Genomic DNA, 27,140 nt, shown 5'->3' with positions numbered 1-27,140 from the left:
AAGTGTTCTTTCATCTGCAATTTTTGGAATAGTTTCAGAAAGATAAGTGTTAACTCTTCTCTGAAAGTTTGGTAGAATCCACCAGTGAAGCCATCCAGTCCTAGACTTTTGTTTGTTGGGAATTTTTTAATTACTGATGCAATTCTTTACTAGTAATTGGTCTTTTCATATTACACTACAGAGCTACAGTAATCAAAACATGGAACTGGCACAAAAACAGACACATCAATCAATGAAATAGAATAGAGTCCAGAAATAAGCCTACACAAATATGGTCAATTAATCTATAACAAAGGAGGCAGGAATATGCAATTGAGAAAAGAGAGTCCCTGTAATAAGTGGTGCTGAGAAAACTGGAAAGCTACATGCAAATGAATAAAATTAGAACATTCTTTAACATCATATACAAAAATAAATTCAAAATATATTAAAGATATAAGCATAAGATCAGACACTATACCATGCCTTGACAAAAACATAGGAAGAATACTTTTTGACATGAATCACAGAAATGTTTTTGTGGGTCTGTCTCCTAAAGTAGAGGAAATATAAGCAAAAATGAACAAATGGAACCTAATTAAACTTAAAGTCTTTTGTACAGCAAAGGAAGCCATCAATGAAATGAAAAGATAGCCTACTGAATGGGAGAAAATATTTTCAAGTGATTTGACCAGTAAAGGATTAGTATCCCAAGTATATAAATAGCTCATACAACTCAACATCAAAAAAACAAACAACTCAATTTAAAAATGGGCAGAAGAACTGAAGAGACATTTTTCCAAAGAGGAAATGCAGGTGCCCAGCAAATAGGCATATGAGAAGATGCTCAATATCACTATTCATCAGGGCAATTCAAATCAAAATCACAATGAAACATCACCTGACATCTTTCAGAATGACCATCATCAGAAAGAACACAAATAACAAATATTGGAGAGCATGTGTAGAAAGGGGAATCTTCTTATACTATTGTTGGGAATGCAAATTAGTATAACCATTGTGGGAAAAGAATGGAAGTTACTCAAAAACAAACAAACAAAAACAAAAATAGAACTACCATGTGACCCAGCAATTCCAACCCTGGGTATATATCTGAGAAAATCAAAACAATAACTTTAAAAGGTATATAGATCCCAATGTTCATAGCAGTATTATTAAATTGCCAAGCTATGGAAGAAACCTAAGTGTCCATCAACAGGTGAATGGATAAAGAAGATGTAGTACATGTGTTTAATATAAAAGGGAATACTACTCAACCATAAAAAGAATGAAATTTTGCCATTTTCAGCTTTTCTTCTTGTGGTCTTACAAGATCTCCTCCTGCCACTGCCCCTCTGAGCACAGGGAAGGAGGGAGAAGTGGTAAGATGACTCACATTTTTATCAGAGCCTAATTTAAGGAACTTTGCTTTCTACTTAACTGCACTTAAGTTCGCTGTATAAAGAAGTTTTAATTTTGGAACTTCCTTCACTATGAATTTGTTATAAAAGACTAAAAGAAGTTATGCCTGCTATCATTCTTCATTTTGAACAAAATATTCACAGGAGGAAATTATGCAGTTTCCTGACTGCACAAAAGCTACAAACATTGACAGATGGAATGTCAAAATCACCTTATAGCTTCAAAACAGCTCTCCCTGAGAGGAAAGCAAATGAGAGAGGAAACTATATCATGGCTCAACAAGACATAGCCAGCACTAGTAAGTTTTTTAAATGATCCAAATTTGTACCAATTTTCATTGTAATCCTTCACATTATTTTCTCAATCTTTTACAAGATTACAACATTCTGCATTTTATCTCCAGAGATATTTACTAATTTATGTTTTTCCTCTTATAAGACAAAGTGATTTCTGCATGTCTAAAATATCTCAAGATCAAGATTATGTGGAAGAAGTTCCAGTGAGGTAAACATCTGGGGATTCCTGTAGTGAAAGATCTAGGCACCTAATTAGCAATCACATGTTCACAAGGGCATTTTCACTTAAATAAGGTGTTTTCTTCTTGTTTTTCTTTTGCTCAATTCTCTTCAATCTATATTATTGTGGTTAAACCTCAAAACTTTGCCTCATTTCATCTTCTACAAAAAATCCCTCCAATTATGATTTAATCAAAGGCATACTAAAAATTAACTACATCTTAATCTTTTTCTTCTACCTGGACATTTGGTGAATTTGAAAGGTAATTACAGCAACGGGTTCAGTGTCTGCTAATTGAGTCTCTTTCACACTTCTGTTTGCTTACTACTCCAAGTTTCTTCAGTACACTGTGCTTCCTTCTGTTTCAGGATCTCCACAAACCTAACCTGCTCAAAACTTCATTGTTTGTGTCCCAACTTACTGTTTCATCTTCAGAAAATCCTTCTCGAGATCTCCTCTTGGCTAAAGTCTTCTCAGTGTTTACTTGTTAAGATCTTATTTATCTTTCCTTTCTACAAATTACAACAATTGTAATTAATAAGTATCATCTCACCCACACTGCAAGTCACAAGAGTAGAACTATTAGAGAAACTTAACTGACTTGTGTACAGGGCTAGTGGTAACTTTGTGCAATTGTATGTAATTACTGCTACCTTGAGCGCCTCTCTAAGAGTTATATCTCCTCATTTCAAATAGCTGAGGAAAACATAAAAAATATAATGCAAGACTGACACAATCAGTCCCTTCTCTAAAATTCCTCAGACACAACATAACAGTTTATAATTGTATAGCACTATGTGCTTATGTCATCACTTGCATGGTTACCTGTAGCCTTCACAGAAAACATGTTAAAGAAGCCATATGTTTTTGCATTGTACTTTAAAAATTCAGTTAACTGGCTTATAACAAGTTTCTTGTGTACAACATTATGTTTCTAATTCTTTACACACTACAGCATGCTCACCACCAAAATTTTAGTTTCCATCCATCACCATGCTGTTGGTATTGTTCATCCCTTTTAAGCATTTCACCCTCTATGCCTTCCACTCTGGTAGCCACTACTTGATTCTCTATATCTATGTGTTGGCTTTTGTTTTATTTGGTTTCTTAATTTATTTTAGTTTTCTTTTGTTTCTTTGTTTTTATATTCCACATATGACTGAGATCATAGAGTGTTTGTCTTTCTCTGTCTGACTTATTTCACTTAGCATAAATTCCCTCAAGTTCCATCCATGTTATTGCAAATGGAAAGACTTCATCTTTTTTATGACTGTGTAGAATTCCATTGTTATCCTTTCACCTCTTTATGGGCATATCTTTTGCTCTCCATTCACTACTTTATGGGAACATAGTTAGATTCTTTTCACATCTTGGTTATTGTAAATAATATTGTGACGAAAATACAGATGCATATATCTTTTCAAAATAGTGTTTTTGTCTTCTTTGGATAAATACCCAGAAATGCAATAGCTGGATAATATGGTGGTTCTACTAAGTTTTTGAACAATTTTTATGCTGTTTTCCATAGTGACTGTACCAATTTACATTCTACCAACAGTGTAAGACAGTTCCCTTTTATACACATACTCCTCAACACTTCTTATTTCTTGCCTTTTTGATAATATGCATTCTGGCAGGTATATGTTGATATCTTATAGTGGTTTTGACTGCATCTTCCTGGTAATTAGTGATGTTGAACATATATTCGGAGAAGGCAATGGCACCCCACTCCAGTACTCTTGCCTGGAAAATCCCATGGATGGAGGAGCCTGGTAGGCTACAGTCCATGGGGTCGCTAAGAGTCGGACTCGACTGAGTAACTTCACTTTCGCTTTTCCCTTTCATGCACTGGAGAAGGAAATGGCAACCCACTCCAGTATTGTTGCCTGGAGAATCCCAGGGATGGCAGAGCCTGGTGGGCTGCCGTCTATGGGGTCACACAGAGTCGGACACGACTGAAGCGACTTAGCAGCAGTAGCAGCAGCAGAACATATATTTATGTGTATTTTGCCCATCTGTATGTCTTCCTTGGAAAATGTCTATTCAACTCTTCCTCTCAACTTTTAATTGGGTTTTTTGTTTTTGTTGTTGAATTGTATGATTTCTTTATACATTTTTGAGTATTAACCTCTTATCAGATGTATGATTTGCAAATATCCTTTATAATTTGATAGGTTGTTTTTTATCTCTGGAATGAATCCCACTTGATCATGGAGTATGATCCTTTTAAAGTACTGTGGTATTCAATTTTTGATATTTTGTTGAGTATCTTTGTGTCTGTGTTCACCAGAGACATTAACTGCAGTTTTCTTTTTTGTCTTGTCCATGTCTGTTTTTGGTAGCAGGGTAATGTTGGCCTCATAAGACTTGATTACCAAGAGATTTGTATAGATACTATGAGGTCTCATAGAAAAAAATATTTTTTCTGCTGATACAATCTTATCTGTTTCCCTATATGAGTTTTGTCCTTTTTCTCTTTCCCTTTTATGATTTTGTTGTCTCAAATTATCTCCTTTTTTGTTGTGATTTCATTACCAAATTGAAATGGCTACTGTTATTTTTTCTACTATTTTTTTCCTTTAACCTTTATGCTATAATAAGGGTTTTAGAACCCATTCTGATGCAGAGTTGCAATTTTCTGATTCTTTCTGTTTATCACTTTACTCAAATTTTGTGTACATTGGCCTTTTTGTTTCTCATAGAAGAGTTTCTTTCAACATTTCTAGTAAGTCAGGCCTAGTGTTGAACTCTCTCAGCTTTTGTTTTTCTGGGAAAGGCTTTATTTCTTATTCATATGTGAATGATAACTTTGCTGGATAGAGTATTCTGGGCTACTAATTTTTATCTTTCAGTATTTTGAGAATGTCATTCTTCTTCCTCCAGGACAGTAGATTTAATACTGAGAAGTCTGCCAGTGGCCTGATGGGCGTTCCTTTGTAGATTACCATCCATTTTTCCCTAGCCACCTTTAAAATTCTTTTGTTGTCATTGACTTTTGACAGTTTTAATACAATGTCTTAGAAAAGGTGTTTTTGCATTGAGGAAATAAGGTGTTCTGTTAATTTCATGGATTTTATATCCAGTTTCTTCAGGTTTACAAGTTCCCAACTATTATTTCTTTAATAAACTCTTAGCTACCTTCTCCTTCTCTTCTCCTGCGATATCTGTTACCTTAATATTGCCATTATTTTTTTTTAAGATGTTAATTCTCTGTCCTCTTCTACCTGTATCATTTCTAGATACCTATCTCTAGACTTGCTAATTCTCTCTTCACACATGGTCTGCTCTATTTTAATTCTTTGTAATGCTTTCTTCCCTTCTTTTTCTTTCTTTCTTTCTTTCTTTCTCTTGTTTATTGAGTTCTTCATCTCCAGAATTTCTGTTTGGCTCTTTTTTTTTAGAGTTTCCATCTGTTCATTTAAGTAGTCCAGTTCATTAATTTTATTCCTGAGCTCATTGAACTATCTTTCTGAACTTTCTTATAGCTCAATAAATTTCTTCATGACAGCTATTTTGAATTCTCTAAGAGATCAAAATATCCCATGACTTTGTTTATTTCTGGAGGATTGTCATTTTCTTTTTTGTGGTACAATGTTACTTTGTTGTTATGTTTTGTTTTTTTAACTTGATCCAACAGGTTCGCAGTTAGAAGATTTATTCTTATTTTCCAGCAGCTGGCACTGTAGAAAACTTTTTCTGCTTCTCTTATCTGAGCTGCCTCTAGTTATATTTGAGAGTTGGCAATTTTGACCTTCTACAACCTTTGTCAGAGGTGTCACCCAGTGCCCTCATTAGAGTCACTTACGATTGCAGGATCATTGGTGCCTTGGTGCTGCCAGTGTTGGGCACCAGGATGGCAGGCACTTCTATCACTACAAATTTCCTGTAGGCGGAGGGTGAAGGTAAGCAAGTAACTGGAGTCGTGCGCTCTTCTGCATTGTCAGGTGTTGTTTGGATCATAGGAGCTTCTGCTATAGACAGGAGGCAGTGGACCAAAGACATGGATGCCTTCACAGCTGCAAGGATGAGGTTATAGGCTCCACTAAATTTGGCTGCAAGCACCTCTGCAGCCAGGAGGTAAGAGTTGTTTGTACCACCTCTCTTGCTGCTACCACATTCTCTGGGGCTGTGGTCTCAGCTGTTGTGACTAGGGGGCTGGAGTTGCAGGTACTGCCTCCACTGTTCCCCTGGTTCACCTCCTCTTCTATTCTAACCCATCCACCTCTAAGTGTAAAGATGTGTGGAACTTTCTAACATCCTGTTGTTTTGGGCAAAGGCCCCTTTGTTGAGCTGTGGATGGTTTACTGGTAGTAGATTGAAAGGAAGAGAAAAGGGAGGATATTATTGCATCCTGATGCTGACATCATTCCTAGAGAAACCATGCCATTTATGCTGTATACACACACACATACACATAGCCAGACACACACCACTGTATAAAATCTGTCATAATTGTTGCTGTTATTTAGAGTTAAACACAGGATCTTATAATTGTTATACCTACAGTCAATTAGTCTTCAACAGAGGAAGAAAAAAATATACAGTGAACAAAGATAGTCTCTTCAACAGGTGATGTTGGGAAAGCTAGCTGCATGTAAATCAATGAAGTTAGAACACACCTTCATACCATGCACAGAAATAAACTCAAACTGGCTTAAAGACTTATATAAGACATGACAACATAAAACTTCTAGAAGAGAATATAAGCAAAACATTCTCTAACGTGAATTGCATCAATGTTTTCTTAGTCAGCCGCTCAAGACAATATAAATGAAAACAAAAATAAATGAGATTGATCAAGGAAACCAAAAGCAAAACAAAAAGACAAGCTATGGACTGGGAGAAAATATTCGAAAATGATGTGACTTATGAGGGCTCAATTTTCAAAATATTCAAACAGCACATATAATTCAATAACAAAGAAACAAGCAACCCAATTGAAACATGGGCAGAAGACCTAAATAACATTTTCCCAAAGAAGACATACAGATGATCAATGGGCACATGAAAAGATGTTAGCCATCACTAATTATTAGAGAAATGCAAAGCATCACCTCACATCAGTCAGAATGACCATCATTAAAAGGTCTACAAATAAATGCTGGAGAGATTGTGGAGAAAAAGAAATAGCCTTACACTGTTGGTAAGAATGTATATTGGTGCAGCCGCTGTGAAAAACATAATGGAAGTCCCTCAAAAACTTTAGAATAGAATTGCCATAGAGTCCTGCAATCCCACTCCTAGGCATATACCCAGAGAAAACTCTAATTTGAAAAGATACATACACCCTAATGTTCATTGCATCACTATTATAATAGCCAACGTATGCAACCTAAATGTGTATCAACAGATGAATCAGTAAAGATGGCACATACATGCAATGGAGTACTATTCAGTTATAAAAAATGAAATAAAATCATCTGCAGTAGCATGGATGAACCTAGAGATTATCATACTAAGTGAAGTAGGTCAGAAAGAGAAAGACAATATAATATGATATCACTTATATGTGGAATCTAAAATATGACACAAATGTATTAATATAAATGGAGAATTTCATTAAGAGATGTAGAAAATAAACTTATGGCTATCAGGGGAGAAGGCAGGGAGGGATAAATTGGGAAACCAGGATTGACATAGACACACTGTTATATATGAAATAATAACAAACACCTACTGTACAGCCCAGGGAACTCTCCTCAATACTCTGTAATGACCTATATTGGAAAAGAATTTTACAAAGAGTGGATATATGTATTAGGTTGTTCAAAAAGTTTCTTGGGTTTTTCCATAAGATGCTACAGAAAAACCCAAACTATTTTTTGGCCAACCTGGTATATGTATAACTGATTCACTTTAATGCATACCTGAAACTAACATAACATTTAGTATTAGCAACTCAGTCATTTCTGACTCTTTGTGACTCCGTGGACTGTAGCCCACCAGGCTCCTTTGTCCATGGAATTCTCCAGACAAGAATACTGGAATGGGTAGCCATTCCCTTTTCCAGGGGATCTTTCTGACCCAGGGATTGAACCCGTGTCTCCTGCATTGAAGGCATAATCTTTACTGTCTGAGCCAATAGTTAGAGTAAATCAACTGTACTCCAATAAAAAAAAATTAAGAGATATTAAGAAAGTGACATTCATGTAGGCTTCAAAAGGATGTGAAAGTTGTGCTAAATAATACAAGATTTGTAAAAATGAGCAGTGTAGAGAAGATCCTTTCTCTTAGTGATCAAGAGCAAGGGCTTTGGAATAAGAAAGACCACCATTCACTAGTCACATAACTTTGGAGAATTAACTTAACTGGACTTGTCTAAAATGGAGAAATCAAAAGTTAAGTAAAATAATACATATACATTTCTTATTACAGTCCTAGTAGATCCTCAGAAACCATATGCAGTACATAGTATTGTTCTTAATAAGGTAGAGAAATTGGATAGGTGAAGGAAGTGTCTCATAACTTATTCAAAAATGGCATGAAATGACAGGTAATTCTGTACAATGAAAACTTTGGTATATGTGAAAGGGCATGGGAAAATTAGGCTAGAGACGTAAAAAGGGCTATGTCAGTGTGTGGGTACTCAGTTGTGTCTGACTTTTTGTGACCCCATGGATTGTAGCCCACCAGGCTCCTCTGTCCTTGAGATTTTCCCAAAAAGAATATTGGAGTGGGTTCCCATTAGCTCCTCCAGACGATCTTCCTGACCCAGGGATTGAACTCATATCTCCTACATTGGCAGGCAAATTCTTTACCACTAAGCCACCTGAAAACCCCTTGACAGTAAGTTCAGTTCAGTTCAGTTCAGTTCAGTTGCTCAGTCGTGTCCAACTCTGCGACCCCATGAACCGCAGCACGCCAGGCCTCCCTGTCCATCACCAACTCCCGGAGTCCACCCAAACCCATGTCCATTGAGTCATTGATGCCATCCAACCATCTCATCCTCTGTGTCCCCTGCTTCTCCTGCCCTCAATATTTCCCAGAATCAGGATCTTTTCAAATGAGTCAGCTCTTTGCATCAAGTAGCCAAAATATTGGAGTTTCAGCTTCAACATCAGTCCTTCCAATGAACATCCAGGCCTGATCTCCTTTAGGATGGACTGGTTGGATCTCCTTACCTTATGTAAAAAAGAGAGAAACTGAATCTTCTTTGTTAAAAAAAAAAAAAAAGGCAAATAATTGAGAGGTTTTATGCAGAAGAATTGGAGAAGGAAATGGCAATCCACTCCAGTATTCTTGCCTAGAGAATCCCATGGACAGAGGAGCCTGGAAGTCTGCAGTCTACAAGGTCACAAAGAGTTGGACATGCTTGAAGTGACTTAGCACAGTGAAGCATGTAGAAGAATGTCTAATTATTGTTACATTTTAGTAGTAAAATATTTTGCCAATGATCTTGAGGGACTCATTAGAGAGAGAGAGAGAGATCATGTTTGGAGACAGGAAGATAAATTGTAAGTATTAGTCTGTGCTGGAGCCCACTCATTCTACAACTATGAAGAACTGACTGTGAAAAATTCAGGAATTTGGTGCTGCTGGCTAAACAATGAGTATGATGAAAGCAACCTGAGTAGTAGTAGTATTTACACCACTGAAATTGAAAAATGCTTTTAATTTAAAGAATTAGTCTATGAGCACATCTCTCAGGAAGCAATTTCAAAATTCCAGGTAAGAATGGGAAAAATAAGGAGACTTTAAATAATTTTTTTAAAAAAAGCTTCTTTCAAAGTAGAACCTCACGTGTTTGTGAGTGTTAAGTGGTGAGAGAGGTGAGAAGTTCAAATATTGTTCTAGATTGCTACCATAGGCAACTGGATAAATGATGTTATTATTTACTAAGACTGAGAATGCAAGAGAAAACCATGCTTCAAGAATAAAAATGTGTGGACCAAAGTAGAAGATAATACAGTTTATATGAGAAAAGTTGAAAAGTGAATCAAAGGAAATCCAGAAATGATGCTGGGAAGGATTGGGGGCAGGAGGAGAAGGGGACAACAGAGGATGAGATGGTTGGATGGCATCACCGACTTGATGGACATGGGTCTGGGTAAACTCAGGGAGTTGGTGATGGACAGGGAGGCCTGGCGTGCTACGATTCATGGGGTCGCAAAGAGTCGGACACGACTGAGTGACTGAACTGAACTGAAGAATAAAAAAAAATGTTTATTGAGGAGGAGGCATAACAACAGAGTTCTAACCAAGCACAAATGAAAAGATGGGGGGAAGGTGTCCCTGAGTCTAGAATAACTACATCTTAGAGCAAAAGGTACCTGTCTTTATCCTTTCACACACGATAAAAATGTGGTAGTATCTACATGGCATGAATGGCATCTCAGACTTATACACTTAGGAACACACACATACACACATACACACAAAGATCCTCCACTGGATTGTTGATTACAGTAATCAAAGCAGAAATTTCAATGCAAATAATTCAAGTAGAAATACTGTCATAATACACACAGATTTATACATAAACATTAGTTGATCCACTTCTTTGACCCTTTAATTCAAGAATTCCTGTGTTCTATCTCAAAGTCACAGCATTTGCACCCAGTGTGTCCTTACCCTAGGGCTCCTCCTTTCTCCTTTCTGCTCCATTTAGGATCTCTCTGCAATGCCATGCAGTGGTCAAACTAGTCCTTTCCCCTTCCTGTGGCTCTCCTTATTTACTTTCTGGGATGTTGTTGTTGTTGTTCAGTTGCTAAGTCATGTCAAATTCTTTGTGACCTCATGGATGGCAGCACAACAGTCTCCTCTGTCCTTCACTATCTCGCAGAGTTTGCTCAAATTCATCTCCATTGAATTGGTGATCCTATGTAAAGATCTCATCGTCTGCTCTCCCCTTCTCCTTTTGCCTTCAGTCTTTCCCACCATCAGGATTTTCTCCAAAGAGTCAGCTGTTCATATCAGGTGGCCAAAATATTGGAGCTTCAGCTTCAGCTTCAGTAACAGTACTTCCAATGAATATTCAGGGTTGATTTCCTTTAGGACCGACTGGTTTGATCTCCTTGCAGTCCAAGTGACTCTCAAGATTATTCTCCAGCACCACAGTTCAAAAGCATCAGTTCTTCAGTTCTCAACCTCCTTTATGGTCCAACTCTCTCATCCATGCATGACTTTTAGAAAAACCACAGCTTTGACTGTATGAAACTTTGTTGGCAAAGTGATGTCTCTGCTTTTTAATATGCTGTCTAGGTTTGTCATAGCTTTCCTTCCAAGAAGCATGTGCATGCTTGGTCACTAAGTCATGTCTGACTCTTTATGACCCCATGGACTGTAACCCACCAGGCTCCTCTGTCCATGGAATTTTTCAGGAAAAAATACTAGAGTGGGTTGCCATTTCCTCCCCAGAGGATCTTCTCAACCCTGAGATCAAGCCTGTGTCTCCTGCATTGGCAGGCAGATTCTTTGCCACCGAACTATTAGGGCTTTCCAAGTGGCTTCTTCTCAAAGAACAAGTGTCTTTTAATTCCATGCCTGCAATCACTAACCGCAGTGATTTTGGAGCCCAAGAAAATAAAATCTGTTACTATTTCCATATTTTCCCCTTCTATTTGCTATGAAAGGATGGGGCTGGATACCATGATCTTAGTTTTTTGAGTGTTGAGTCTTAAGCCAGCTTTTTCACTTTCCTCTTTTACCTTCATCATCTTTAGTTTATCTTCACTTTCTGCCATTAGAGTGCTTTTGCTATTGTTCAGTCACTCAGTTGTGTCCAACTCTTTGCAACCCCACCAACTGCAGCAAATGAGGCTTCCCTGTCCTTTACTATCTCCTGGAGTTTGCTCAAACTCATGACAATTGATTCCATTATGCCACCCACCTGTCTTTTCCAGCATCAGGGTCTTTTCAAAAGTCAGCTCTTTGCATCAGGTGGCCAAAGAATTGGAGCTTCAGCTTCAGTGTCAGCCCTTCCAATGAATATTTAGGACTGATTTCTTTTAGGATTGACTCCTTACTGTTTGATCCCCTTGCTGTCCAAAGGACTCTCAAGAGCCTTCTCCAGCACCACAGTTTGAAAGCATCAGTTCTTTGGCACTCAGCCTTCTTTATGGTCTAACTCTCACATCCATACATGACTACTGGAAAAACCACAGCTTTGACTATATAGACGCTTGTTGGCAAAGTGATGTCTCAGCTTTTTAATATGCTGTCTAGGTTTGTCATAGCTTTTCTTCCAAGGAGCAAGTGTCTTTTAATTTCATAGCTGCAGTCTGTCTGCAATGACTTTGGAGCCCAGGAAAATAAAGTCTGTCACCGTTTCCATTGTTTTCCCATCTATTTGACATGAAGTGATGGGACCATATGCCATGATCTTCATTTTTGAATGTTGAGTTTTAAGCCAACTTTTTCACTCTCGTCTTTCATCTTCATCAAGAGGCTTTTTAGTTCCTCTTCATTTTCTGCCATTAGGGTGATGTCATCTGCATATCTGAAGTTATTGATATTTCTCTTGGCAATCTTGATTCTAGCATGAGCCTCATCCAGCCTGGCATTTCACATAATGTACTCTATATATAAATTAAATAAGTAGGGTGACAATATACAGCCTTGATGGACTCCTTTCGCAATTTTGAACCAGGTCCAAGTGGCCATGGTCTAATCAGAGAAAACTCAAGCCACTGGCTCTCTGCTATGACAATGACATATATGTACACCATAAGTCAACTTTGCTTTTCCATGCATAAAATCTTATGCTTGACATTTCTTTTTTTATATATAAATTTATTTATTTTAGTTGGGGGCTAATTACTTTACAATATTGTAGTAGTTTTTGCCATACATTGACATGAATCAGCCATGGGTTTACATGTGTTCCCCTTCCTGGACCCCCCACCCACCTCCCTCCCCATCCCATCCCTCTGGGTCATCCCATTGCCCCGGCCCTGAGCCTTTGTCTCATGCATCGAACATGGAATGGTGTTCTGTTTCACATATGATAATATACATGTTTCAATGCTATTCTCCCAGAACGTCCCACCCTCACCTTCTCCCTCAGAGTCCATAAAATTGTTCTATGCATCTGTGTCTCTTATTCTGTCATTTCTAAGGTCCCATCTGCCTAAACTTCTGACACTGTCATTCCTACTCCCATAAGATCATTCCACTGCTCTAAATCCTCCTTGGAGCAAGGGAATCCCAAGGAGGCTAATCTGCCTCCTAGGTCTCATATGCCTACCTAAATATACCATGCAATTCTATCTTCTTTGTGTCCCTGGATTAAACAAAGTTTTAATGTTTTCAGAGAGAAGTTTGCAATTGTGGTAGGGGGGGTCCAAGCTGGGGAAGTCTTGGGAATATCATAAGATATGCTATTATTCTGTAGAAAATTGCCATAGTGGGAATACTGTAATGTGTGTATGTGTGTAAGAGAGAGACAGACAGACAGACAGAAAGTAGGAGAGAAATGTTTTGGTTTATTTGATGATGAAAACCATTTACCAGGAAGCAAAATATAAATATATATATATATAGGTTCAGAAAACAGAATACACCACCACTAAGGCTGTTGACTCCAAGAGAAACTCTGAAGCAGAGTCAGCTTCCAGAACTTCCAACATCCAGCATGCACCCAATTGAGGGCTGCCTCCAGACTCCTCAGAAGCTGCCACCAACCTCATCCAGCACTTTCTCAACCAAAGTACCAGATTCCTGTTTTCAGCATTTCCCCCTCCCTGCAATATAATGATAGAGATCAATAGAACCATAAAAGAACTTCTCACTAATCCTCTGTGATATACAGTCCTTTATTAATAAGATCATACATGTTGTTATTGAGTGTGTATTTAAAGGTCCTACTGACTTTCAAATTCCTACTATTATTATGCTGCCCTTTGCATGAGGATAATCTCTGACCTCGTGTGCACCTATATCATTCCTCTTCAGCAGTAGGTATAATTAGTAACTTGTTTGTTTAATGTTTTTGTGTTTCCTTCAATACCTTATGAAAGAGTGAGCTTAGGGTGCGATAGGGTAGAGAAATACAGAAACAAAGCACTATCACCAATTCTTTCTCTTTTTTATTACGGAAATAACATTATTGTTAAAATTCAGGAAATGCAGATACATAGACAAAAATAATTAATTTTAACTGTCTGAAATTTCCCCTCTATCAAATGCTGTATTTTATTAAATAGTCTTTCTGATTTGAAATTTTGTTTTGTGTACCCCCCAAAATATCAATTTGTCCCAAGTTGACTTCTATAATTTATGTTTTTTCTTTCACCTGCTATGTTTGCCAGTGTTATTTGATACAGGAAATACAGATATAAATTATCATTTTAGCATTAAAGAACAATTGCATGATTGTTTTATAAGTTAAAAAATTATCTTTATTATTTAACCTCAGGCTGTTTCAGTACTCCCTTACACACAATGAATAGGTGTTCATCAGGTCTCCTTTCATGATACTGCCTATAGAACATTATTTTTTCTCAAGTCCTGTGCACATCTTCTCAAGGTGCTGCTGTGGTTACTTGTAAGAGATTTGTGGTTACTTGTAAGAGATTTGTTGTTACTGATTAACATGTCCTTGGACTGAACATCTGGATATAGGGAGAATTGGCCACAGTGATGAGAAGCTTAACAGAGTTGAGCCCTATGACCCACAGGTCATGGCCTGTACAATGGTACAGGTCAGACCACAAGGAGCACTGTTGTCTGTGGAGGCGGCTCGCCTATCTCCGTGAACTGGTCACTACAAACCCCATGGCACACCGTTTCCTTCATACTTTCTCTTACAGATCAGTGGCCTCCCTTCCAATTCAAACTGAAATGGTGCAGCCACTGGGTAGACAGGAGGCCATAGAAAAGCACCCTGACACCTGACTTCTTTGGCACTCTTCTCCTCAGGGTCCTGCCATTATTCTATCAGGAGTGTTTAGAGAAGGAAAAACAATTTCCCCTCTGCTCTTCTGAGCTCTTAGCTGAGATCCCTGTTTTAAAACAAAGATCAACAGGGAAAAAACAAGCAGAAGTTTACTATTAATAACAGTTATTCCTAATCTACACATAGAATACAGGAAAAATAAGTAACTCCCTGAGGTGGCCTAAGCCACCAGCTTAAATACCATCTTTTGTGAAAGACATAAGAAAGAAAAAAGTGAGGAGATCAGTTATGGGGAAGTTACCAGGAACAATAAGGGAAATGTTTGTTATGCAGGTTGAAGTCAGTTTTTCTTCTGGTGATAATATTCTCCTGAGCTTGAGAGTCCTCCTTCTCTTCCTTCTTCCCTCATTTAAGGGACAGACACCCTTAAAATGGAGATTTAATTTATAAAAACAAATCTCCCTTACAAAAGGTCATCTTCCTCTCTGGTTTTAAAGCTTCCTCCATATGTACTGTTTTTCAGAATAATCAGCTTATGGTCATCTTATTACAGGGAAACATATTTTGGGGTGGCTAATTCTGCTAGTCTTCAAAATGTCCTTTATTCAGGTCATTTCCAAATTCCATAAATTCATGGAATTCTTTCAAGGCGGTCTTACTTTTTAACACAACACATTCCTGAAAAGGGGCTTACTAATTTGGAACTTTTAACTACTTCATCTCCTGGGATGAAATCAACTGTTGCTGTTAGGAGGCATTCCTTACTCTCAGTGCTGTCAAGGGTGATTTATTTCCATCCTTATTTATGTCTTATTTTGCACATGGAAATGAGTTGATGGATAATTTAAGATTACTTTTTTACTTTTTTCATTCTCATCTCTACTAGAAACCACTCCACAACAGCATTGCTACTGCCCATTGCCTCCCTACTCTACATAGTTCTTCCTGGCAGAAATACATTTTCATGTGAGTTAACACTTTTTTAAAGAAATATATTCTCCCTACCAGAGTCATAAAACAGAGAAAAAGAAGAAAAATCACTGTTTAAATCTTCTCCATTTATTCCATTAGATTATCTATACCATGTCAGTGATCTTCATCTAGTTTTTTTTCTATTTTCCCCAACTCTTCTCAATTATGTTCTTTATTGAGGCTCAAAATTAAGCCATAGATGATTCTCATTAGGGAGTGAACCTGCATTCCTTTTCTTAATTGTGCCTGTTTTCGGTGTGTACTTCTAAGTAGAAACCAAGATAAAGAAGCTAAAGACGCTTCCAGAGAGGAGGGCTTCCACAGGGGTCCCAAAGAAGTGATAGTGCTGAAGGCAATGGAACTATTTACATATGATGTCAGAGAAGGCAAGAGGAAGGTATTTCATGCCACAGTGGCTACTGAGAGCCAGTTCTTCCAAGTGAAGGTTTATCATGTGGCCCTGAAGGAGAAGTTCATCACAAATAAAACCTTTGCCATATTCAGATTGTTTTGGCTGCAGTGGGTTCCCGGAGGTGTTCAATGCCTCATCCGTGTCTGATGTTAACCCTGACTGAAAGCTGCAGACCTCTAAAAGCCTGATTAAAAAGGCAAAGGCAACTCCTAAAATCAGTCATCTTTACCTACAAGCTCTAGGAATATTTGTGAATGGGGTGTTTTTAGTGCATAAGATAAGCCCACATTATTGTTTTTCAGTATTTCTTCTGATATCACAGAATGTAAAAGTCTTAACTGCCAAGTGAATATAGTTCACCTCATAAACACAGGAACTCAAAGCCCCCTGATCAAGGATAGTTGGTGCAGTCTTCAGAATATAAAATAATCTCTTACCTTCTTCCCAAGGTAACACCATGCAAGTTCTTTAGAAAGTGACTCACCAAAAATCAAGTCATTTTATCAGCTGTGCTAATCCCTTCACAGCCACCCTGTGCAGTTTATATATATCTATTAATATATTATTAACATGTTAACATAGGTACATAGATAGACTAGAAAAAACACTCCTCATGATTGTGTTTTTTGAGTTCTGCCTCACCTGTTTCAGTAACAGCTTAATTTAATTGAGAATAAATAATTGCCCTTCCAAGCTTGGACTCCAGCTGTAAAAATCAAGGTAAGAAATCAATAGACTACTTTGCCCTAGAATCAGCTCTTATCAACAATTAGCTAAAATTCTGATCATTTTAAACTCTAAAATCTCTCACCTCTTCACATTCTTTCATCAAAAATTGTTGAACAACGAATTCTGGCATTAACTTAAGAGGAAATATGGACGTTAAAAAGACTAGAAAAATCAGTTGTTTCATTGCTTAGGGTATTAACATGGACAATAAAATGCAAAATTTTTGTGAAAGTCTTAGAATCAGGGTAGGTATTTCAATGCCAACACATCATAGAAATACTAAACTCAGCTGATCTAACTTTTGTATGAAGTATGTTTCATATTCCATTATGCATGTATTCTAGTGTGACCCTACTTACCCACTGTTGTTTTCTGTACACTCTAAGTAACTGCACACAAGTGTATTTGTAGAATTACTGAATAAAGTAAGTGACATAGGAACTAAAACAATGAAATCAGATGGTCTAGATTCAAAATTTGGGCAGATCAGTGAAGAACAAATAAATAGAAAAGATAGAGCAAATATTGAATACTGGAGTGGGTTGGAAGGAAGACTTGCAACAATCTTCTGAGACCCATAGTAAGACATGAATAGCCTTTCTACTCAGTTCTAGGGGAGATCCAGAGAAACCTGTTAAGCTTGTCAGACCACACCACTTCTAATTTCCTTAGGAAATCTCAGCTATTCTGAAATGGAGGCAGAAAAAAATTAGGAAAGTAATCCCTTTTTCTAGAGGAACTCAGCACAGAAACACCTAAAGGAAGGAAAGATAGATAGAGAATTTTAATGGGAGGATAAACTGAACAAGATATCTAACACTATTTGGTACCTGTAATTCTGGACCTCCAGCTTATAGCAACTGGTATGAGACACAAGTTTCCACTAATACCCTACATTTTCAAAGCTGTGGAAATTTCTGATCCAGTTATCAGAGGATGGTTGCTAATTTTCTTTTGCAGAAATTGGTATGTAATAAAAACATATATTGTGAAATACAAGATAATACAAGAGTGATGTAAGTCCTCATTTATGTATGGCAACTGACCAGCATCAACTGTAAGGAAGATGATAGGCTTACACTCATCTGCTTTGAATTGGCATCAATTAGGGATAAGAGGCAGCTGAGATCCATAAGTCATAGTTTCATCAAGGTAAGATCATCTGGTGCATTATCTTTGCTCCAAAGTAGAAGTCTTTAAAAAACTAGACAGCTGCTATTACACAGAGAGCCCAGCAGGTGGAATAACTAACCCTTGCCACTTAGTGGGTGTAAATAATCATGCTTTTTTAAAAGAATAGTTTTAAATTTAATTTTTTATATTGAAGTATTGTTAATTTTGAGCTTTCCTGGTAGCTCAGTTGGTAAAGAATCCGCCTGCAATGCAGGAGACCCCGATTTGATTCCTTGGTCAGGGAAGATCCCCTGGAGAAGAGATAGGCTACCTACTCTAGTATTCTTGGGCTTCTCTGGTGGTTCAGATGGTAAAGAACCTACCTGCAATGCAGAAGACCTGGGTTCTATCCCTGGGTTGGGAAGATCCCCTGGAGGAGGGCATGGCAACCCACTCCAGTATTCTCGCCTGGAGAATCCTCATGAACAGAGAAGCCTGGCAGGCTACAGCCTATGGGGTCACAAAAGAGTCGGACACGACTGAGCAACTAAGCATAGCCCAGCAGAGTTAATTTTGGAGGAGGAAATGACAACCCACTCCAGTATTTTTGCTGAGAAAATCCCACAGACAGAGAAGCCTGGTGGACTACAGTCCATGGGGTTGCAAAGGATTGAACATGACTGAGCACAGCACATCATTAATTTACAATGTTGTCTTAGTTTTAAGTGCACAGCAAAGGGATTCAGTTACACAGACACACACACACACACACACACACACACATACACATATTCTTTTTTGATTATTTTCCATTATGGTCTATTATAACATATTGTATATAGGTCCCTGTGCTATACGGTAGGTCCTTGTTCACTTATTTTATATGTTATAATGTGTTATATTAATCCCAAACTCTTAATTTATTTCCCTTCTCCCCACTGCTACCCACTTCGGTAACCATAAGTTTGTTTTCTATGTCTATCAGTCTATTTCTGTTATATCAATAAGTTCATTTGTATCATTTTTTTAGATTCCACATGTAAGTACTATCATATGGTATTTCTTCCTCTGTCTGACTATTTTACTTTGTATAATAATCTCTAGGTCCATCCATGTTGCTGCAAATAGCATTGTTTTATTCCTTTTATGGCTGAGCACTGTTCCCTTGTATATATACACCATGTCTTCTTTGCCCATTGATTTGTCAAAGGGCACAAGTTACTTGTTCAGTTCAGTTCAGTCGCTCAGTCGTGTCCGACTCCTTGTGACCCCATGAATTGCAGCACGCCAGGCCTCCCTGTCCATCACCAACTCTCGGAGTCTACACAAACCCATGTCCATCACGTCAGTCATGTCATCCAACCATCTCATCCTCTGTCGTCCCCTTCTCTTCCTGCCCCCAATCCTACCCAGCATTAGGGTCTTTTCCAATGAGTCAGTTCTTCACATCAGGTGGCCAAAGTATTGGAGTTTCAGCTTCAACATCAGACCTTCCAATGAACACCCAGATTGGATCTCCTTGCAGTCCAAGGGACTCTCAAGAGTCTTCTCCAACACCACAGTTCAAAAGCATCAATTCTGCGGCGCTCAGCTTTCTCCACCGTCCACCATGGCTATTGTAAATACTGCTGCTGTGAAAAGTGTGGTACGTGTATTTTTTTCAAATTAGAGTTTTCTCCAGATCCTACATATAGTAACTCTATGTTTAGTTTTTAAAGGAAACTCCATACTGTTCTCCATTATGACTGTGATTTACAATCTCACCCATAGTTTAGGAGGTTTTTTGTTTTTCCCCATACCCTATCCAGCATTTGTTACACGTAGACTTTTTTTAAATTAGTTTATTTTCTATTTTTTAACTTTACAATATTATATTTGTTTTGCCATACATTGACATGAATCCACCATGGGTGAACATGTTTTCCCCTTCCAGAACCCCCCTTCCACCTCCCTCCCCATCCCATGATTGCCAATCTGACTAGTGTGAGGTGACATTTCATCTTAGTTTTGATTTATGTTTCTCCAATAATTAGAGCCATTGAGCATCTTTTCATGGGTCTATTTGCTATCTGTATGTCTTTTTTGAAGAAATGTCTATTTAGGTCCTCTGCCCATTTTTGTATTTAATTGTTTGTTTTGATATTAAGCTGTATGAGTTGTGTATTTTGGAAATCAATCCTTTGTTGGTAGCATCATTTGCAATTATTTTCTCTCATTCAGTAGGTTGTCTCTTCGTTTTGTTTAGTTCACTGTGCAAAAGCTTTTAAGTTTAATTAGGTCACATTTAGTTATTTTTGTTTTCATTTACATTACTCTAGGAAACTGATTTAAAAAAATATTGTTGCAATTTATGCCAAGAGTGTTCTGCCTCTGCTTTCCTCTAAAAGTTTTAGAGCACACAGTCTTACATTTAGGTTCTTAATCCATTCTGAGTTTGTTTTTGTGTATGGTATTAGAGAATGACCTAATTTCATTCTTTTAGATGTAAGCTGTCCACTTTTCCAATACAACTCATTGGAGGAACTGTCTTTCTCCATTGTACGTTCCTGCTTCCTTGGTTATAGGTTAATTGATCACAAATCCTTGAGTTTATGTAGCAGTACATACTGTTTTGATTACTGTAGTTTTGAAGTAGTCTGAAGTCAGAGACCATGATTCCTCCAGCTCCATTCTTATTTTTCAAGATTATTTTAACTATTTGGGATCTTTTGTGTCTCCACAGAAATTTGAAAATTTTACTTCCAGTTCTGTAAAAAATGTCATTGGGAATTTGATAGGGATTGCATTAAATCTGTTTATGGCCTTGAGTGGTATAGTCATCTTAACAATATTGATTCTTCCAATCCAATAACAAGTTATATCTTTTGATCTGTTTGTGTTGTCTTTGACTTCTTCATCTGTGTCTTATACCTTTCATAAAGGATATTTTTAATCATATTGAAGAAAGAAATTTCAGAGAAGCTATTATAGGATATGAAATCAAATCTAAATAGTATAGAATTGTTTGAATCTTCAGACCAGGTAGATTACTTAGTAAATCTGGGCTTCAAGATTTGTTTCAAGATCATGGGATTTGTCCTATAGGATAAACCACTTCTGTTGTAGTTTATCCTACAGGACAAATCCCATGATCTTTGTCACACTCACATACATACATCCGTGTAGGACGAATTCCTGGAACACTAACAAAGGCTAATACAGGCATACCTTGCTTTATTGCACTTTATTGTGCTTCATAGATACTGTGTTGTTTTTACAAATTGGGGGTTTGTAGCAATCCTGCCTAGAGCAAGTCTATTGGCACAATGTTTCCAAAACATTTGTCACTTTGAGTCTTCTTTTCACATTTAGTAATTCTCATAATATTTCAAGCGTTTTCGTTACTGTTATACTTGTCATGGTGGTCTGTGATCAGTGAGTTTGATGTTACTACTGAAATCATTTCGGGGTGCCATGAACTACACACCCTCCTAAGTTGGATAATTTCTTTGATAAATGTTATAGGTGTTCTGACTGCTCCACTGATGGACCATTCCCCTATCTCTCTTTCTGTCTTTGGGACTCCCAATTCCCTGAAACAAAGGAATAATGAAATTAGGCCAATTAGTAACCCTACAGAGGCCTCTAAATGTTCAAGTGAAAGGAAGAGTCACGTATCTCTTACATTAAATCAAATACTAGAAATGATTAAGCTTAGTGAGGAAGGAAGAAAAGAGGTCAAACACTAGGCCTCTTGTACCAAATAGACAAGATGTGAATGCTTAGAATAAATTTTTAAAGGAAATTAAAAATTTTATCTCAGTGAACACATGAATGGTAAGAAAGAAAAACAGTCTTATTGTTGATATGGGAAAAGTTTTAGTAGTCTGGATAGAAGATTAAACCAGCCACAGTATTCCCAGTGTAAGGCCCTGCTGCTGCAGCTGCTGCTGCTAAGTTGCTTCAGTCATGCCCAACTCTGTGCGACACCATAGACGGCAGCCCACCAGGCTCCCCCGTCCCTAGGATTCTCCAGGCAAGAACACTGGAGTGGGTTGCCATTTCCTTCTCCAGTGCATGAAAGTGAAAAGTGAAAGTGAAGTCGCTCAGTGGTGTCTGACCCTTAGCGACCCCAATGGACTGCAGCCTACCAGGCTCCTCCATCCATGGAATTTTCCAGGCAAGAGTACTGGAGTGGGGTGCCATTACCTTCTCCGAGGGTAAGGCCCTAACACTCTTCAATTCTATGAAGGCTGAGAGAGAGATGAGGGTTAGCAGTTTTTAGCAATAATGGATTTTTTTATTAAAATATATACATTAATACTCTTGCACACAATAGGCTACAGGATAGTGAAAACATAGTTTTTATATGCACTGAGAAAGCAAAAAATCAGGTGTCACTTTTTTGCAATAATTGTTTTATCACAGTGATCTGGAACTGAATGCATAATATCTCTGAGGTGTGCCTGCACTGGAATGCGAACAGATCAAACTCAAAGGCTGACATATCCAGGCTCTCAGAAATGCACATGCTCTTCAGTCTTGCCAGTCCTCAAGCTCTCAGTGAGATAGCCCAATCCTTCCTTCATAGCATGGCACCAGGAATACCTCTTGCCCCTTCCTTCCACCTTTCCTCCCAGTAAGAACTTTCCCTCCAACTCTTAACCTTGAGTACACTTGCTCCTTCCTCTCTCTTGTTCTCCAACAACTCCTGCCTGTCCACATGCGCTCATGCTGGGTATGAGTGCATATCTCACTTGAGGGCCCCAACTAAGAATTGGAGGTGATGACTCAAAAGAGGAATTCACTAAAGAAGCTAGGTGAGAGTGGGAAAAGAGCCTTCTAGACTGAAAGAGAAAAAGGGATGTGGCCTATAGCAAGCTGACACAGTGTGAATGAAAGAAGAGATGTATAATCAGGGTCATCTCATTGTTGATCTCTGTCTCTTTCTTCTTCAAGGTCACCAAGTACAAGGAAAGGAAGGAACAACCATTCAATCTTGATTCACATATGGAAACTTGATTAGAGGTCTTCTTCTATATAGAAGCTTATCTTGTATTTTCATGTGTTTGGATAAGACCTGGATGTCATTAATATTGATGTTTATTGTGATAAATTTAAGTACAGAAAAAAATATATATATATACACATATGTTTGAAATACAGTAATATATATATACTAGCTATTAATTCTTAGGAATGGGGTGTTAAGGGTGCTTTTCACTTTCTTTTTCAATATACTTTTCTGTATCATCTCACTGTCATATTTTAAATCTGTAACTTTTATAATTTGGAAGAATTAAGCATCATTTGTTTTCCCTTAAATGTGTGCCTCCCTAGGAGTCTAATGCATAGGTTTTTTGCCTAAAAATAAATAGTCTGTGGTTCTCAAATCATATAGGGACTCCTAAGCCCCAAGCAATATTTGGATTTATACTTTGGGTATGAACTTTCCAGGATATAATTGTGATCAAGAATGAACAGATTGATGCTTCAACCGAACTGGTGCTTTATAAGGCTAACACGAGTTGAGGCTTTCCAAAGCAGATGGCAGTGTTCATACTCACTTCCAGTTTATCTCATAATGGAACAGGACAGAGTCTGGAGCCCATATCCAGATTTCCATCTATTCTGACTGAGTCAAAATAAACCAAACATTGGGACTGAGTCACTGTCTAACTTCATGGTGAAGGAAGAGCATTTGTTAGGTGAACTTATGTAAGCAAAATGTCAGTGGAATGTTTATTTCCTTTGAGATTCCAAGTTTTATATAATGTATGCTGCTGCTGCTGCTGCTGCTGCTGCTGCTGCTAGGTCGCTTCAGTTGTGTCTGACTCTGTGCGACCCCGTAGACAGCAGCCCACCAGGCTCCTCCGTCCCTGGGATTCTCCAGGCAAGAACACTGGAGTGGGTTGCCATTTCTTTCTTCAATGCATGAAAGGTAAAGTGAAAGTGAAGTTGCTCAGCCATGTCCGACTCTTCGTGACCCCATGGACTGCAGCCTACCAGGCTCCTCCGTCCAGGGGATTCTTCAGGCAAGAGTACTGGAGTGGGGTGCCATCGCCTTCTCCGTAATGTATGTTATTGATGTCAAATGAGTCTTATTTAGACCATGGTACTCACCTTTTCTGTGGAGTTGTTTAAAGAAGATGAAATTGTCTTTTATCAGAAAGAGGAAAGAAAGAAAGAAAAACAAGGAATAGGTTGAGCAAGCTGTACTCCACTCAGAGAAACCCAGGAGGGCGGCAGACGGGCTGAAATCCAGTTTGTGCTTCAATTGCCAACCCTTGTTCTAGGGTGGAGTTGCTTTACTCCAAAACAATGCTATCTTTTCAGATTCGGTCTCCTGGAGGGACATAACATGCATACAAACTAAGACAGCTTCTGGTGATTTGCATGAAGTCACTAGTATATGTTGGAATTAATTCTAGCCATGTCTGATGTGAAACAACTGGTTCCACACACAGAAGAACTGTACAAAAAAGATCTTCATGACCCAGATAATCACGATGGTGTGATCACTCACCTAGAGCCAGACATCCTGGAATGTGAAGTCAAGTGGGCCTTAGGAAGCATCACTACGAACAAAGCTAGTGGAGGTGATGGAATTCCAGTTGAGCTATTTCAAATCCTGAAAGATGACGCTGTGAAAGTGCTGCACTCAACATGCCAGCAAAAATGGAAAACTCAGCAGTGGCCACAGGACTGGAAAAGGTCAATTTTCATTCCAATCCCAAATAAAGGCAACGCAAAGGATGCTCAAACTACCACACAATTGCACTCACCTCACACACTCTTAAAGTAATGCTTAAAATTATCCAAGCCAGGCTTCAGCAATACGTGAACCGTGAACTTCCAGATGTTCAAGCTGGTTTTAGAAAAGGCAGAGGAACCAGAGATCAAATTGCCAACATCTGCTGGATCATCGAAAAAGCAAGAGAATATCAGAAAAGCATCTATTTCTGCTTTATTGACTATGCCAAAGCCTTTGACCATATGGATCACAATAAACTGTGGAAAATTCTGAAAGGGATGGGAATACCAGACCACCTGACCTACCTCTAGCAACAGTTAGAACTGGACATGGAACAACAGACTGGTTCCAAATAGGAAAAGGAGTACGTCAAGGCTGTATATTGTCACCCTGCTTATTTAACTTATATGCAGAGTACATCATGAGAAATGCTGGGCTGGAAGAAACACAAGCTGGAATCAAGATTGCCGGGAGAAATATCAATAACCTCAGATATGCGGATGACACCACCCTTATGGCAGAAAGTGAAGAAGAACTAAAGAGCCTCTTGATGAAGGTGAAGGAGGAGAGTGAAAAAGTTGGCTTAAAGCTCAATGTTCAGAAAACTAAGATCATGGCATCTTGTCCCATCACTCCATGGGAAATAGATGGGGAAACAGTGGAAACAGTGTCAGACTTTATTTTTTTGGGCTCCAGAATCACTGCTGATGGTGACTGCAGCCATGAAATTAAAAGACGCTTACTCCTTGGAAGGAAGGTTATGGCCAACCTAGATAGCATATTTAAAAGCAGAGACATTACTTTGCCAACAAAAGTCCGTCTAGTCAAGGCTATGGTTTTTCCAGTGGTCATGTATGGATGAGAGAGTTGGACGGTAAAGAAAGCTGAGCGCCGCAGAATTGATGCTTTTGAACTGTGGTGTTGGAGAAGACTCTTGAGAGTTCCTTGGACTGCAAGGAGATCCAATCAATCCATCCTAAAAGAGATCAATCCTGGGTGTTCATTGGAAGGTCTGATGTTGAAGCTGAAACTCCAATACTTTGGCCACCTCATGCGAAGAACTGACTCATTGGAAAAGACCCTAATGCTGGGTAGGATTGGGGGCAGGAGGAGAAGGGGACGACAGAGGATGAGATGGTTGGATGGCATCACCGACTCGATGGACATGGGTTTGGGTAGACTCCGGGAGTTGGAGATGGCCAGAGAGGCCTGACGTGCTGCAATTCATGGGGTCGCAAAGAGTCGGACATGACTGAGTGACTGAACTGAACTGAACTGACCTGCCTCTTAACAAACCTGTATGCAGGTCAGGAAGCAACAGTTAGAACTGGACATGGAACAACAGACTGGTTCCAAATAGGAAAAGGAGTACGTCAAGTCTGTATATTGTTTCCCTGCTTATTTAGCTTACATGCAGAGTACATCATGTGAAACACTGGGCTGGAGGAAGCACAAGCTGGAATCAAGATTGCTGGGAGAAATATTAATAACTTCAGATACGCAGATGACATTACCCTTATGCAAAAAGTGAAGAAGAACTAAAGAGCCTCTTGATGAAAGTGAAAGAGGAGATTGAAAAAGTTAGCTTAAAGCTCAACATTCAGAAAACTAAGATCATGGCATCTGGTCCCATCACTTCATGGCAGATAGATGGGGAAATAGTGGAAACAGTGGCTGACTTTATTTTTCTGGGCTCCAAAATCACTGCAGATGGTGATTGCAGCAATAAAATTAAAAGACGCTTACTCCTTGGAAGGAAAGTTATGACCAACCTAGACAGCATACTAAAAAACAGAGACATTACTTTGCCAACAAAGGTCCATCTAGTCAAGGCTATGATTTTTCCAGTAGTCATGTATGGATGTGAGAGTTGGACTATAAAGAAAGCTGAGTGCCGAAGAACTGATGCTTTTGAACTGTGGTGTTGGAGAAGACTCTTGAGAGTTCCTTGGACTGCAAGGAGATCCAACCAGTCCATCCTAAAGGAGATCAGTCCTGGGTGTTCATTGGAAGGACTTGATGTTGAAGCTGAAACTCCAATACTTTGGCCACCTCATGAGAAGAGCTGACTCATTGGAAAAGACCCTGATGCTGGGAAAGATTGAGGCAGGAGGAGAAGTGGATGGCAGAGGATGAGGTGGCTGGATGACATCACCGACTCGATGGACATGGGTTTGGGTGGACTCAGGGAGTTGGTGATGGACAGGGAGGCCTGGTGTGCTGCTATTCATGGGGTCACAAAGAGTCGGACACGACTGAGCAACTGAACTGAACTGATTTATTCATATACCAACAGCTCATTAGTTCTCTGGCTAAACTTCTGGTCCTCACACTTGTGGTCCTATGAGGAAATTGCTCCAGGCAAAGACTTGCATTAGGCAAACTCTGAAGAATAACACTGAAGAATAATTAATTTACTGTAGAACGTA

At 38.6% G+C, this 27,140-nt stretch overlaps 2 protein-coding genes across 2 annotated transcripts in view; one reads left to right on the top strand and one right to left on the bottom strand.

Moving 5' to 3' along the window:
• Positions 1-10,598, bottom strand: part of LOC145505084 (olfactory receptor 6N1-like) — a 38,025-nt gene extending 27,427 nt beyond the window's left edge. The window contains exon 1 of the mRNA XM_081486791.1: positions 10,489-10,598. The gene's annotated coding sequence lies outside the window, so the exon portion shown is untranslated. The remainder of the gene's footprint in view (positions 1-10,488) is intronic.
• Positions 1,856-23,489, top strand: AIM2 (absent in melanoma 2). The gene is given in 6 exon segments (XM_081486983.1): positions 1,856-1,905; positions 13,444-13,577; positions 16,006-16,223; positions 16,225-16,437; positions 17,826-18,017; positions 23,415-23,489. Coding segments are annotated over 6 exon segments (882 nt in total).
• The last annotated feature ends 3,651 nt before the right edge of the window (positions 23,490-27,140 follow it).

Source organism: Giraffa tippelskirchi, chromosome 5 (genome assembly GCF_054371585.1).
Source record: "Giraffa tippelskirchi isolate mGirTip1 chromosome 5, T2T-mGirTip1v1.2.pri, whole genome shotgun sequence".
NCBI lineage: Eukaryota > Metazoa > Chordata > Mammalia > Artiodactyla > Giraffidae > Giraffa > Giraffa tippelskirchi.
Note: the sequence above shows the minus strand (reverse complement) of the source record. Positions and strands in the feature narration are given on the sequence as shown.